This window comes from Bos taurus, chromosome 5, assembly GCF_002263795.3.
Source record: "Bos taurus isolate L1 Dominette 01449 registration number 42190680 breed Hereford chromosome 5, ARS-UCD2.0, whole genome shotgun sequence".
Taxonomy (NCBI): Eukaryota; Metazoa; Chordata; class Mammalia; order Artiodactyla; family Bovidae; genus Bos; species Bos taurus.
The window spans coordinates 28,061,674-28,076,728 of NC_037332.1; the positions used below are offsets into that span (position 1 = coordinate 28,061,674).

The 15,055-nt window shown below is 44.2% G+C and overlaps 1 protein-coding gene across 4 annotated transcripts in view; it reads right to left on the minus strand.

Moving 5' to 3' along the window:
- Positions 1-15,055, minus strand: part of SCN8A (sodium voltage-gated channel alpha subunit 8) — a 198,001-nt gene that overhangs the window by 11,809 nt on the left and 171,137 nt on the right. For all 4 annotated transcript variants that reach the window (XM_059886569.1, XM_024991947.2, XM_059886568.1 and 1 more), the window contains 5 exons: positions 10,761-10,883; positions 4,473-4,757; positions 2,647-2,700; positions 2,010-2,147; positions 880-984 (listed from right to left, as the gene is read on the minus strand). In XM_059886569.1, the coding sequence (XP_059742552.1) occupies positions 880-984; positions 2,010-2,147; positions 2,647-2,700; positions 4,473-4,757; positions 10,761-10,883 (705 nt within the window). The remainder of the gene's footprint in view (positions 1-879; positions 985-2,009; positions 2,148-2,646; positions 2,701-4,472; positions 4,758-10,760; positions 10,884-15,055) is intronic.

The following is a 15,055-nucleotide window of genomic DNA, read 5'->3' on the forward strand; positions in this document are numbered from 1 at the left end:
TATTTTTACAAATTAGGTTGTCAGGTACGCTTTTAAGAGTTCTGCTGTAGGTTTTTAAATTTTTATTTTAAATAAAAAGTTACTTTAAATAAAAGTTACAGAAGATGGAACTTTGAGCCTGGCTTTTGGGGGTCACATCCCACCTAGCAGGGTGTACGGCTTCAGGAACATAGCATCTCCTACTTTGAAGCAAGAGGACAATCCCCAACACAAGAGCCATGCAGAATCCCTGTCCCCAAGTCTGTTTTACAAAAGGCTCCGTTCAAGGGAGGAAATCAGGCCATCTGACTTCCCTAGTTTCACCTTCTCCTGCTCTCACAAATTATTTTCACTTTCAGGCACATCCCTGCAAAGACTTACTTGTTAAGGAGAGCATGGAGAAAATAATGACCAAATCCTATCTTGTACTTATAGGAAAGAGATCAGCTTTCACTGCACATTCTGCTGTTAATTTTTAGGTGGTCTCTTAAAACAAACATCTCTCTACCAAGGCAAGAGCCAATGTGGTCAACGTGTCGATTCTCTGTTGCCACCCAAGGAAGGCTCCGAGAAAAGGCTGGGTGCAAATGCAAAGGTCACCCCATACCATAACCCATCCTCCCTTCTTCCTCAGATCTTTTCGTTTTTGGCCACTCCACATGACAGGGTCTTAGTTTCCTGACCAGGGACTGAACCCGTGCCCTTGAAGGTGAAAGCACAGAGTCCTAACTACTGGACCGCCAGGAAATTCCCTTCCTTAGATCCTGTGGATGGACAGCGAGGGGCGGACTAGAGGGCACAGGCCGCCCCTCATTTGCCCCCTCCCTTCTCTGCAGTAACTCCGCCGTGTCTTTCTTCATACGGAGTCTCACCTGCCCTGGGCCGGTACAGTGAACTCACCAGAGGGCGGGGGATGGGCTTCTGTGGTTTCTTTGAGCCCAGCTTTTTCATGGCATTGTAGTACTTCTTCTGTTCTTCGGTCATGAAGATGTCCTGACCTCCAAAGTAAAGGAGGGAAAAAGAGGATGCGCAATTACAACTGGCTCTTACATGCTGTAGGTGCAGCCCTGGGAACCCAGAAGGCCTTACGCCCTTCACTGTAAACCAGGGGTCACCCTCTTAAGCCAGAGGTCAGTTTAGCTAACGGCTGTCCCAGAGTGAGGAAGACCTGACAACTATTCTAATTCAAAAATATACCTGTCTTTGTTTTCAGGTTGGGATTTCTGAGACCTGCTAGGAGATGGGAAGGAAGGAAGGAAGAGAATAGACTGACAGACCCTCAGGGAAGGGTAAATTTGAGAGCTATGATTCTAAACGCATCTTCATAAATTTTGGGGGGCCTGCTTCCTAATACAATTCTTAAAAAAGACATTTTAAAATGAAAGGAAAAAAAATAAATAAAATGAAAGGATTTTCAAGTTCTAGCTAGTGGCCCATTTCCGACAATATTAAAAATTTAGAAATCTTGGTGGGAGCAATTTGAGAAGTTCCTTGGAGTCTGTTGGGACAGACTTGATTTAGAAAATGAATGACAAGAGTAATCTTTTCAATTTGCTTTAGAAAAAGTAACCATCTGGGACAAGTGAGGAAGGAGCTTTCCAAGGTTGATCTCTCAAATCCCAAAGTGCTGGTGGTCCAGGGAGGAACAAAGATAATGCCAAAACGAGACAGTTTCTACTTCTAACTTAAGCTGTTCATCTGCTGCTTTCCTTCTCAGCTGTTGCTAGACCCTCTGGGACCCAACCTCCCTCTGGTGGGAGGTCAAACCCAGTAAAGAGCCTCAAGAACTGCTAGTAAATTTGGTACCAGTAAATTGCTGGTTTGGTCTAATAAGTGTGGAAAACCTCACACTGCAAAATCCAGCAGAAGACAACGAGCTGGCTGGGCCTACAGTACTGTGAGGCTGTGCCACAGTGACGTCGTGATGTGGATTCTAAAGAAAGAGAGGCCTTTTTCTCCAGACAGAGGGACAGAAGTGCCTCTCGTCTGGGTTGACCTCTGGCCACTGGCAATGCGGGGAGGAGACCTATCTTTTTCTTTTGTTGATTGAAGTTATCAATGATGACACCAATGAACAGGTTCAGGGTGAAGAAGGAGCCGAAGATGATGAAGATGACAAAGTAGATGTACATGTAGATGTTGTCCTCATACTTAGGCTGCTCATCAGGCTGTCAAAGGACAGGAGAGAAAAGAGAGTCAGCTCCTAGCTTGGGGGATCAGATAGATTTTGACACGCCAAGGCCATCAGCTACATCAACCACTTGAGCCGCTGAGCAAGCTGGGTGGCAGCCCTAGATTCTGTCTGCTTTTCCACACTGGCAGGTCCTGCCCTGAGAAGGTGTTATTCCTGCCAGGACATAGGTGGAAAATATGCAAACTGGGAGGGGAAGGAGAAGGGAGGGCTGTCTGCTCGGAGCCACACCTAGTTCAAATCAGCACTGAAGAGGAGACAGCTCCATGAGGGTCAGGTGAAAGCCAACAGCCTAACCATCTGGAGCCACTGGAAGAGAGTGATTGATAACTCACTGAGAGGGGGAAAGTGATCTATAATCAATAAGACAAGCAGTAACTGTTCTAACCCTTTCTCTCTCTCTTGACTGAGCTTCACCATGCCATGAGCTTTCTAATCATTTAAGAAGGCTGTGATCTCACCAGGTATATCCTTACCTTTCGGGAATCTACGGCTGCATACATGATGTCCATCCAGCCTTTGAAGGTTGCCTGGCAAACAGAGTCAGTCATTAGACTGTGCCTGTTAGCGGGTGGGTGGGTGGGAGTCTAGGTAGGGTCGAAAAGGCAGGCTTAGGTTCTGTGAGAACACAAGTTGGGGAGTTTGGGTGCAGCCTCAAGTGGACGCAGAAATTTTCTGTTTGTTAATACAGATCCCATGGGAGCTTTGTCTAAGTCCCTGAGTATAACATCAAAGTCTGGCAAAGGAACATGTTGACAATGGTAGTTGAGCCAACACTTTTACAAAAGGTCTTCAGAATGAGTCTAAGAAGGTTGCCTAAAGCAAGGGCAAACTCGTATTTATGAATGGCAGGGATCTACTGATGTTACTTAGAACTTACCCCTCTTTTATGAAGGAGTCATTTTTAAAACCGTGTGAAACAAGTAATGGGGGTTTGAAAAATTCATAGTTTCACTAAGAAAAAACCTCAATTAGAACTTTTCCCTCTTCAGTAACACACATTTACCCTACTGTAGTGGCAATACCGGCTTTATCCTAGGCAGCCCCTACTCAATTCTCCCATTGTGCCTAACCTGATTTTGGAAACTAATACGGGTAACCAATTTAACAGCCTCCGTGTTTACCATTTAAGTAACTCAACCAGATTCTAAGTTTTCTCAGGGCCTGGGCAGTTCTTTATTCATCTGATGGCCCTGGTAATGCCCAAGCACAGTGCCTAGCATATGGTGGGGACTCAATACAACATTTGGCCAGCTAATGGGCACTGGTTTCTTGAAGCTGCTCCAATTCTGGTTCAATCTGTGGGTCCAATTTTTTGAACCGGGACAGAACAACTAAAGAGCTGTGGAATGGGATAAACCCCTGCTCATCCCATTAACTCCGCCTCCTTCTAGCTAATAGTTAAGACTGTACTACACTCAAGGCTGAGTTGAGTGCTTCACCTGCACTATCACATTTAATCCTCCCAGAAACTATATGATGTAAAAACAGTTGTAATAGTAACAAAGAAACGGAAGAGCAAACACTATTAATGAAGCACATGCCTGCTGTGTGCCAGGCATTGTTAGGGAATGTTAATAAATCACCATGAATCCTCTTAACTACCATGCAAGGTATTACTATTCAAATTTAAGAGATGAAGAAAAAGACTCAGGGAGGTTGAGTAATTTGTCCAAGGTTACATATCCAATAAATGTCAGAGTGTGGCTCAAACCTACATCTGATTTCAAAGCCCAGGAGTTTTCATTGCATCATACTATCCTGTCAAACACTCCAGAAAATTGGCCAGAGAGAGAGAGAAAACTAGACATGATGAAATGCTTCATTTCTTGCTGTGATACATGGAGACCCTTCTCTGCAGTTGAGATGACATAGTGGCAGCATCATAGCACCACCATATTGTCATATTCTTCAGTTAACTCTGGCATAGCAGTTAATGTGGGATTGTTCTGCTCCATCAAAATTGCCCTTTTTTTCTTTTTGGTCTGTGACTTACCTATTTTCTCTTTAACTACATACTTCTGTCCTGGAGAAAGAAGGTGATCTCTCTGCAACCTTACTGTGTTGCAGAAATCCTTATTTGCTAAGCAGAACTCAACTTCTGAGCACAATGACAGATTCCCTTGACTGAGGTCTCAGAGACCTCACAGTACTCAGGAGAGGTGTCTCCCTGGATCTGCTTTGGGAAATGACAGTGACCCCTTACTTAAGAGCAACCCTGATTCTGGACATAGGGTTGAAAAAGAACGAAAGGAGATTTCTGCTAGCTGTCCAATTCTCACAGGACTGAAAACAATCTTACCACTTGAAGAAGCGCCAGATATCCTGCCCCAACATTGTCAAAGTTGATCTTCACGTTCTTCCATCTGATTTCTGTGTTGTTCCCCTCCATGAGCTTTTCGCACTCTGTTTTATTGTTGACATCTTCAATTTCAAATCGGATCTCAGAAGACTCATTAAAGCAATAGTGGTACTTTCCCGCAAACAGGTTAACTCCCATGATGCTGAAAATCAGCCAGAAGATGAGACACACCAGCAGCACATTCATGATGGAGGGGATGGCGCCCACCAAGGCATTCACCACCACCTGCGTTGGAAGGGGGAGGTCGCTGAGTGTCGGCAAGAAGTACAGGCACGCGCACTCTTTTGATTTCCAGGGGGGGAATGACACTGTATGGCTTGTTATGACTATGGAAACATTATGTTCCCTTTGGAATTAGGGTAGTCAGACAGATCCATAAACAGGACCAAAATTTTGTATTTCTCTGAAATATACTTTGGGGAATTCTAAAAATTACTTCTTTAGGGAACACAAATTCCCCTGCCCAAGTTGACCTAGGTCTTTCTCCTAGGCACCAATCTGGGACTGAAAAAATCATTTCATTGTCTAGTCTTCCTTCTTACCAACTCATGAAATATGGCCCTCACAGGACAATCTGAGTGATTTCAAGCTCGCCAGCTGCCTTTCCAGAGACATTCCCCCTCTGCAAATCAAGGTGAGATTGCTCAAAACCACAGAGAACTACCCTGAAGGGTTAGCAGTGAATCACTTGACAGTACATAAAGTCTCTTTTATGACTATGCAAGGCCAGTTATCTTACTTCAGGCAAGAGCTGAGCATGCATCATTTTGCAGGCTCAAGAAAAAAAAAAAAAAAAAAAAAGCTATATTCCCTCTACCAAACAGTATAAAACAAAATCTGAACAGTTGTGTTTTTCACGCAAGGTTCATTATTCTTCTTCAGTCTTTTTATCTTTCTGACTTTGCAGGCTTCTCAGTCTGAGTCGGCCCCTGCTTGGCTAATGCTGATATCTCTCTGGTCAATCCCGGGTTTGACTTGACTCTTCACAATGTACTACTGGAAAAAGGGTTTTTTGGAGAGTTTTGGGTTAGATCATCGCTCTTGAAACCCCCCAAACTGGCTTATTGTTAAAAATCACTGACTACAGTAGACTCAGGAATGAAAAAAAAAGGAAAAGAAGTCCCATTAGGAATCTAAGTTTCTGGGTTGTTTTTAACTTTGTGTCATAACTTAGATGAGAAGAGCTAGACAGTACTTCCACTGTTGTAGCAGTTTTCACTAGAGGAGTTCAAAGTGCTTACAAAAATAGCATTCAGGTAGCGGGACAGAAAACAATGCTGGCGATCATTCCTGCCCTGATTCTTACTTGCTGTTGTCTTAAGCCAGGACTGCTAAGGCCCAGAAAGGTGACCCTGAAATGGGAAGCCTGTTTTTCTTTTCTAGCATCCTTGGAGGATAAGTGGAGTTAAAATAGAGATCCTGTATATAAACAAACTCTTCTCATGTTTTGTTAGAAGAAGGTGACAAGTATCACCACACTCCTGCACCCGTTTTTCGGTGTAGGGAAGAAGATAGGGTCCGCTGCCAACCAGCACAGGACCAAAAGGGCTTAAAGGGCTGTGCTGTACAAGGAACACCAGGGGGCAGCTCTGGGCTCTAGTTTGAGCCTGAGCGGGATCCGATTTTCCTCATCTCTGTTGCGCCTTAGATTGTAATGCCACTCATTGGCACATGTGGCTGAGAAGAGCTGTCTCTTCTGTCCTCTATCAGAAAGGCAATGATACTCTGCTAAGGAGTCACTCTCCCTTAAATTAAAATATTAGTTTTGTGCTTCTCCAATTCATGTTAAGAAGGCCTTTAGACTGAGAGGCAGTTATTTCTTAATTCTTAGACCAAGAAATCTCTTTTAGATCTAACAGTTTTGTCCTTAGAATAAAATAATTATACTTGCATTCTTCATCACTTTGAACAAGGAGAGCCAGGATATCTGAAATCTGGAAACTCCCCAAGGTTATTTTTGAGAATGATACTCATATTTTGCTTATGTTACCAAATTTGTCAGGTGATCAGACTTGAATTTAACCTCTTTCTATAGCTGTTCACCCTTTGATGGGAGCACTATGAGGCAATGAAATGTGCAAAAGAACAGGCAAAAGGAGGATGACCTACAAATGAAATAATTATTTCTCAAAAGTAAGAGAGTAGGTTATGTAAAGTTTCAAAAGCTCCAGTCTGTGTGACAGCATTTTGCAGCAGAGCTTGGATGAGAGATAATGACCTTCTATTAGACCATCACAGGTCTGCAATATGGAAGTTGGTCCCCAAAGATCTGAAACCTAGAAATCTTGCTTTTTATATCAAGTCAGAATATACCTCCTCCAGGAACTCTTCTGGCTACCTTAACCCAGTCTAACCTGTCCTGCATGGTGTCTGTGTCTTACAGTCAAGTATGGGGTAATATTTACAGCAGGGAAGAATAATCAGCTACTTTCACTGTTATACTCACAGATCTGCACATAGGAATCAATATACAAAAGTATTTACTGGGTGTTCTGTGATACACAGGACATAGAAATCCCATAAAGTCCAATGTGTACTTAAAGATGTAAATGTGCTTTCACTTATAATGAAATGTACTTTCATTATAATCAAAGAAGAACTTAGCTTCATTTCATGAACAGAACAGTAGAGAGTTGATGACATTTCTAATAATTCTTCCTTGTGAACATTAGCTTAATATTCTCAGCAACCAAAGAACAAGAAAATATGCTTTCTTATTTTAACTCTTATACTACAGGTATCTATGTATAAAAGTGACAACTTAAGTTTCCAAGGATAGTTACATAATTGGATCTCCTCTTCTGCCCTCTAATAGCTCAAATTACTCTATATTGTTTTTAATTATGATGAAATTATTTTTAAAGATCAGGTATACAAATATTACTTAAAGCTAGGATCTAGCAATCTATAAAGCTACTTTTTTCAATAGAAGTTTATATTTAGCAATTGATACAAATCTCATTGATGAAAAATTCCCATGTGTACTAATTCTTTCAGCATTTTTGTCTTCTCTATAATGCCTGGAACATTAAATACTATAAATACTCATTAAATACCATAAAATCTGTCAAATAGCTTTTAACACATGGCAGAGGGAACATGGCTTTAATGGACAACTAGGTACTGACAATCAACAGAAATGCATGCATGTTTCATAGCATTACTATTGTGTGCCCTCAAAAATCTAATAGCACAGCACAGTCCTTAAATGAAGATTACTATGGAGGAGAGAAAAGCAAAGAACTACATTAAGTATTCCTTTGCCAACAGCATGAGTATTTCAGTGTTCTGGTCTTTGGTTTGAGGAAGAGTCTGAGGTCAGGGTCCCAGGACAAGCTAGGGCCTTATGTTCCCTCGCAAGTGAAGGTCTGAGCCTCTCACTGGAGCAGCACAGTGACAGTTGAGTCCATCTGCGTTGATGTATTTAGTTCTTGTTTAACATTTTCTAAGGGTAGTCTCTCAAGTGGTGGCACACCCAAGGACCCAAACCAAGAAGTAGAAAACACATCCCTGTGGAAGGGCAACGTTCAAACGCAACGTCAATCCCTGACCCTGCTTATTACTGGGGGACTTACAATAAGCTCAGGCAAATTCACTCTTCCCTTCTTGCAGGTCTTGCACAAAAGGGCTGGGGGACTGCTGCCCAGGAACGGGTCATAAGCCCTCACCTCCGGCCCAACCAGAAATGGCCATGCTGTTGATGACTGGAGTCAACCAAAGGTGGGGTCATCCGTTACCAGAACTTTCCTTACTGAATGTCTACTGTTTCAAAGCCTGATTTTGGGTTCAAACTTGCACCTGCCCTAATTATCTCATCTCAAAAAAACCTCTGTTAATGCTTTTCAAATAAAACTTTCTATTCAAAGGTCACCCATTCCAGATCTCTGCATTGCTAAACAACTTGAAAGTTGACAAGTTTTGAAGGAATGAAACTGGGAGTCCAGGAAAGGAGAGGAAAGGGGGAGGAGCTAAAGGGAAGAGGTGTGGCCACCAGAAGGGCCCTGGTGTTCAGACTATTCACACAAGGTCCTTGTGAGTCAACTGGCCACAGCTGGTCAATGAGGGCTACCTCTGCCACTGGGTGGGACTGGCAGTAATGGGCTCCCAGATGGAGAAAGATTGTAGCAAGTGTCAACTGGGCATCTCTTTTTCAGGCTTTCTTTGGGTATCACTGGTTTCACTTTAGGAGATCTGGGACCCATCCTGGGGCATGGTGGAGGATCACAGGCTACTGAGTTGAGGCACAATGTTGCAATTATTGCCTTCAGTCAACAAAATGGATGATCAGCTCTATAACAAAACTATTGCTAAGTCACTTCAGTCGTGTCCGACTCTGTGTGACCCCATAGATGGCAGCCCACCAGGCTCCCCTGTCCCTGGGATTCTCCAGGAAAGAACACTGGAGTGGGTTGCCATTTCCTTCTCCAATGCATGAAAGTGAAAAGTGAAAGTGAAGTCGCTCAGTCGTGTCTGACCCTCAGCGACCCCATGGACTGCAGCCTTCCAGGCTCTTCCATCCATGGGATTTTCCAGGCAAGAGTACTGGAGTGGTGTGCCATTGCCTTCTCCTAACAAAACTAGTACAACTTATTTAAAATATTTAACTAACCTCTTCTGAAAATAGTAGGAAGGTTGGGGAGGAGGGAAGAGCATTTTAACCCTATCTTCAATGACACCAGAGCCCCCTAAAATGCTAAGCCCTCTTCAATAGACTCTCTCCCTACTTATATTTAGCCTAAGCATAACAATGACCTAATTGCACACATTCTAAAATCTTTTATCTGTGGGAGAAAGACTTAGAATCCCAACTTTTTTTCCTTAATTCAAATAAATGTATGCTGCTGTGGAATGGACCTTCCTGCAGATGGTTTCAGGTGGGCTGCAGAAAGGTTCTATTGAGTAAACCAAACTGTGACTGTGCTACAGCAGAAATGCAAACGTCTTACAGAAAGCATTTGTCTGCATAAACTAAAATAATAAAACCCCCAAGGCCAAGGGAGATGTTCATCCTCCTGGGCAGATGCGGGTGGCTTCATGGAACAGTGGCCAGGAACCCACAGATGAGAACGGAGTGACGCAGTACTGCTCTGGTACCTAGTTTCCCTGAGCAGTCTTGCTCTGTGTGGGTCATTCCAACAGTTTAATATTTGATCTCTGCATATTTAAAAAATATCCTCTGGTTTGCTCTCCTGCATGTATTCAACATCTGAATTAAAGTGAGTTTTCTTGGTCTCGTTAAGTATAACAGACCTCTCTGATTACCACCGGACAACTATTACCATCAACAGCCAGTTGTCTATTTGATTTTAGGAAACTGACTATGTGTGTGCTCATGCACATACATGTGCCCACACACAAAAATTTTTTAAACCAAGAGAGACAGCAAAAAGGCACCAAAAGAGGAAGGCTTATTTCTCAGTTGGCAGGGTGACAGCACCTTGCACTGTTTGGATTTGGGTGGAGTATTGCCCAAGCAGGTAACAGCAGGGGTTGAGAAATTTCAGATGAATTAGCTGATAGTCATCTATCATTGTACCTGGTTGTTATTTTAGCAGTGTTACAACAGGGGACCAGAGAGCATGGGCAGAGGGGTAGGGGATGAGGAGGAAAGCTTTGCTATCAGACAGAGGCTGCCAGTCCTTATGGGACTGGGCTGAGAACAACAAGGTGCAATAAGAGGAATCAGAATAGAAAGAAAAGCATTTCTTTTCCCAGGGTCATGCCAAATTCTGTTCCGTCCCCATTTCCAGGCCTACCGTCCCAGTTTCCAGCCCCTTCTCAGCTGCTTTCTCAGCGACTCCAAGGCCACGGTCCCCACCTGGCCCACACCCCTATCCAGCACTCTCCCTGTCTGTGGCCTCTGCTTTTCAGTGAGTCTGTGGGTGACAATTCCCCTTCTTTGCACCTGGTGATTCTCCCTATTAAATCAACAGCCCAGAAAGCCGCCCCAAGTGCTACAGGTAAGCCAGGCCAAATGAGAATAGCCAATGTTAACATGGTCTGCGATGGCATGTTGTTGGGGGTGGGGCCAGTATTAATATGATGAGGCAGCTTAATGTGAGTCCCCTTCGCACAGGGCACGTGCGGGGGAGAGAGAGTGGAGGATCAAGACAGCAGCTGCATCACAGAATTCGTGTTTGAATGATCTTCCCACCGTGTGATCAGTTCTAGCATGCTTCAACAGTTTCCACTGGCATGCAGAAGGATCAGCTGCTCTTAGTATCTTACCCTCATCCCTTCAAATCGTGATAAGGCTCTTAAGGGTCTCAAAGCTCTTAGGGTCCTAAGGGACTTTATGGCACCTAGTTCCGAGTAGCCCAGGGCATTAGCTATAAGGCTGACTAAAGAGACCTACACGGAAACAGAAGAGAAAAACAAAAACAAAACAAAGGAAACAAAAGATAAAACAGCAACAACAACAAAAAAGAAACAGAGGATCCAGAGTGTTAGAATAAAACCCCTAGCCCTGATTACACAGACTGGGCCCCGCCCCCCCGGAAGAGGAAGTGCGTTACACCAGCTGCCTACTTCAACTTGGACTCAAACGACCTGGAAGGAAAGGTGGTTGAGGCAGAAGAAAAAAACACAAAGGGAAGAGAACGTCGAGAGAGGGCAGAAGAACAAACATACAAACTGGCAAAGGGAAGAGGCTGACGGGATAGGGGGAATGAGGAAGTTCCATTGGAAGGAGAGGAGCCTGAACAGATGACAAAAACCTTACCCTCGCCCTTTACAGTCTCTGCAGGTCCCAGAAGTTCCCATTAAATTAAGCCAGACAAATTTAATGGTACCTATGGAAAAGAATACAGATAAATACACACACTCCACACAGGCTGCCCCCGCCTCAGCTCATTCACCACGGACTTCCAACAAGGACAAGCTCTCTGACTCCTGGTTGACAAGAAACCATTTGTTTGAGAACTGGATCAGTTACTACATCAACAAGGAAACGGATTCAATGAGTACCATAGTAGGCTTTGCAGTTCCCAACAAGAAAAGGACCAAATGAAGAAACTTCTTGACAGAACTTTGGCTCCATGGGAACTCAAGTGACTCTCTCACTTTTAACTGCAACAATCCTTCCATCTTTTTAACTAGAATCACAGCTCTTTCATGGTCATGAGAACTTGGGTAGGTCTGGACAACTGAATCCATATTTTCCCTTATAATTCCCATACTTTCTCTCCACAAAGCCCCAAAAGAACTGGCCTCAGGTCTAACCTTTCTAGGAAAATCTTCTCTTATTCTTATCATCAGGATAATGGCTGGAAGCCTTCTTGGATGAATTTTTTATTTACAGATAAGGAAACTGAGACCCACACACAAGAATTTGCCCAGTATCAACACTGGGAGTTCTGCAGCCAGGACTAAAGGCCCAAACTCCTGATTCCCAGGCAGAACTCTTTCTTCCACAGACAGGCCAACACCCCCACTGGCTGGGTGACAAAAACCCCAATAAAGGATTATGGTATCTGCACAATTTGGAGCTGCGTATATTGCCACACTGGGGAGAAGTAGTCTGGTGTCTAGGCCTGGAGTCACAGTCAAATGCTTTCCTGCTTTTACAGAGGCAAACCCACCTTATTCTACCAGAGCTCGCAGAGTGGCTATCCCACAGATCCCTTAACTACACGGAGGGCTGCCTGGGCCTAACCTGAGAGACACAGAGCTCTTCAGGGGGAAGACGACCGGAAATATCTTTAGTTAGACTGTTTGGGCTCTGGGTTTCTTAGAGAAGTATTTCCCTTATACTGCACCACAAGTCTGGGATAGGTTAAGATGCTCTCATCAACAATTCTTAAATTTCCTGTACTGGGAAGTAATGATTATAGGTTGGCTTAGCCTAAACTGATGATATTTTAAAGCAAATTTAGAGTCAAAAAAAGAGAAACAATCCACAATTTGGTTCTTGGTTACATTTGATGCTTTTAAACTCTAGCTGAGGGAATTACTTCTCAAGATTCTGTATCTCTGAACTGTACAAAAAGTTTTTTCTTTTTAAAAACAAAGATATTTATAATTAAGCAGCAGGCTGGCAGGGGTAGAAGTAGCAGGTCAATGGCCTAGTGAGGGTCAGGGATGAGTAGGCTCAGAGGTTTCAGAGTTTAAAGCAGTGTGAACCTTTGGCTATGCCTGTCCTAATAATCCATGAATGGAGACCTCTTCCCTGGAGGCCCAGGCAGTAGCCAAAGCAAGTCTGGAATGAACTGCTGCTCTATTCGGCTACTCAGGTTCTTTGAAGGGTAGATGGCTCAGAGTGTAATTTCTGTGCAAAACAACAGCCTCAAAAGCTTTATCTAGAACACAGCAGTACCAGCCAATCATTTTCCCTCCATCCATCATTGACAGTAAGAATCCACATGGAGTTGTCTTTTGTCTACGACTGCCAGGCGCGTCCAACTCTCAACCCTGAAGCATCTAACACTGTCTCATATTCTTAAGTGAGACCTGAATGGGTACATCTGAAGGTAAGCTACTTTAACCAAATACTCGAGGTCAAAATACCCAAATCAATTCTGCATAACTATGCCAGGTAAAGATTACAGAAAACTAAGCTTCATATAAGGCTTTTTTCTGATGATAAATAGGCCCAAAGTGGGGAAAAGGGTGGAGGAGGTATAGATGCCAATTCAGAGGCTGGCTGTAAATGCTGCTGAGATGGTCTGCTATTCAACTGACCAATCTAACCAAGATCTCCTCCCAAAACAGCATCGGCAAGCGTCCTATCTGAGTCGTTAGTGGTAATTTTATAATCTGCTGAGTCTCCATGTTAAACACTCACTGGACATAATCAGAACATTGCTTAAAAGAATTAAGGAAAGAATAAAACCTGAAAAAGAAAAGGAACTGAGGGCAAGTAAAAATCCAGGCTATCTGTGGCTGCAGGCATAGAAGAAAAGGGAGACACTGCGTGACTTTTTTAAAATGACATGAACATTTCCAAATGCAGAGTGTTTTCAGTAGTGAATTCAGGATGAGGTGAATCGTCTCTGTAAGTTCTCATCCCTGGAACAGATATGCTGGCTAATCTCTGGATCTGCTGGGGGTAAATTTCCCTGGGAAAAGATGATGAAATTCTCTTCCAGGACACAATCTCCAGGGCAGCCAAGGACCTGGGCAGAAGAAAATGTTGTCTCCGGGAACTCATGTGGCTTATAAACAAAGAAAGTTAATCTTGGAAGTTGTCTAGATCATCTCCATGATTCTAAAAAGTACTCTTAGAGGCTCCAAGAGGCAATGAGGAAGACTGAAAATCCATTAGAGGAACAAACAAGGTGATGGATAACAGGTTCCGGCATCGAGTCGCTGGTGGATGAGACGGGAGGGAAGAGAGTCTCTCAGGGAGGCTGCTAAATGAGGGCCGAAAATTCACACCTGCTGGATGTTCTAAACGCCAAAGGGCCCAGACTTTTTATGTAAAAGGACAGCAAAGCCTCTGATGGTTCCAGCTGTCCAGGTGTCAGTCTAAGCCTTATTCTCCACCCATAACTCGCACAGTGCAGCCAGGGCACAGACTGGAGCTACCACCCCTGCCCCGACTCTGGCATACTCTGCTTCCCCACACCTGGCAGGAGGTTTTGTGCTGTGGGTGTTGAATAAACATTTGATACATGAAGAATAAAGGCACTGCTCTGTCTGAGAGAAAACTGAGCGAGACCTGTTCCCAGAATGCTGGATTTCCACAAGCCTGGAATGAGACAAGAGTGGCCTGGACAGCTAAGGTGAGCTTCCCAAGGGCCAGGGCCATCCCTCCCTGTCCCCTGTGACTCCCTATGGCTCCTGGGACAATTCTACATGGAGAATGGTATTTTGTTGATTTCTGTTTATTAGTTACTGGTCCAGAAGTGTTTCAGGAGCCAGAGTCAGGTCTCATGGCAATGGAAGAATCCAGCAACTCCCCAAAGTTAGGGGGATTTAAGGATTATTGTCAGCGGGCTCCATGTCTTTCTCATGTCTTTCGCTTCCCTGTCACTTAGTATAAAGAGTGCTGAAAGTATTTGCTAAATACATAGAGACCTGCAGAATGGTTACTTCTTCTATAATAGCAGCGGAATGTGGGGTACTTGATTGCCCACCCAGAGGGAAGAGGAGGGGAGTGGCACAGGTTAGGGTGAACAGGAGGCAGGTCAAGGTGGGGAAGGTCTGTGCTGAATCGCAGCTTCCCTAGGGCTGCTGGAAGTGTGGGAGTGGATGTAACCATCTTGAGTTTCTGGAACATCTAGAAGACAAGGGGCCCCTAGGTCTCCCGCGAGGGTCCACCTGACTCTAAGCGGTCCTGAGGAGTCACAGTGAAATAAGGCCCCAGGGAACTTCCACTGTCCTGTAGGAAGAAAACTGGCCCGTGTCACCTCAGGTCTCTGGGTTTAATCCCAAACCCATTCCTCACCTCCTAGAACTCATGCTTCCCATCTGTGGGAGGAGGCAGAGGCCCTTCCGTCACAAGGGGCTGCCACCTCTGGCTAGAGGCGCTCATGCCGGCCACCCTGGGGCAAGACCTCCCTCTTCACTCTAAGGGCAGTGAC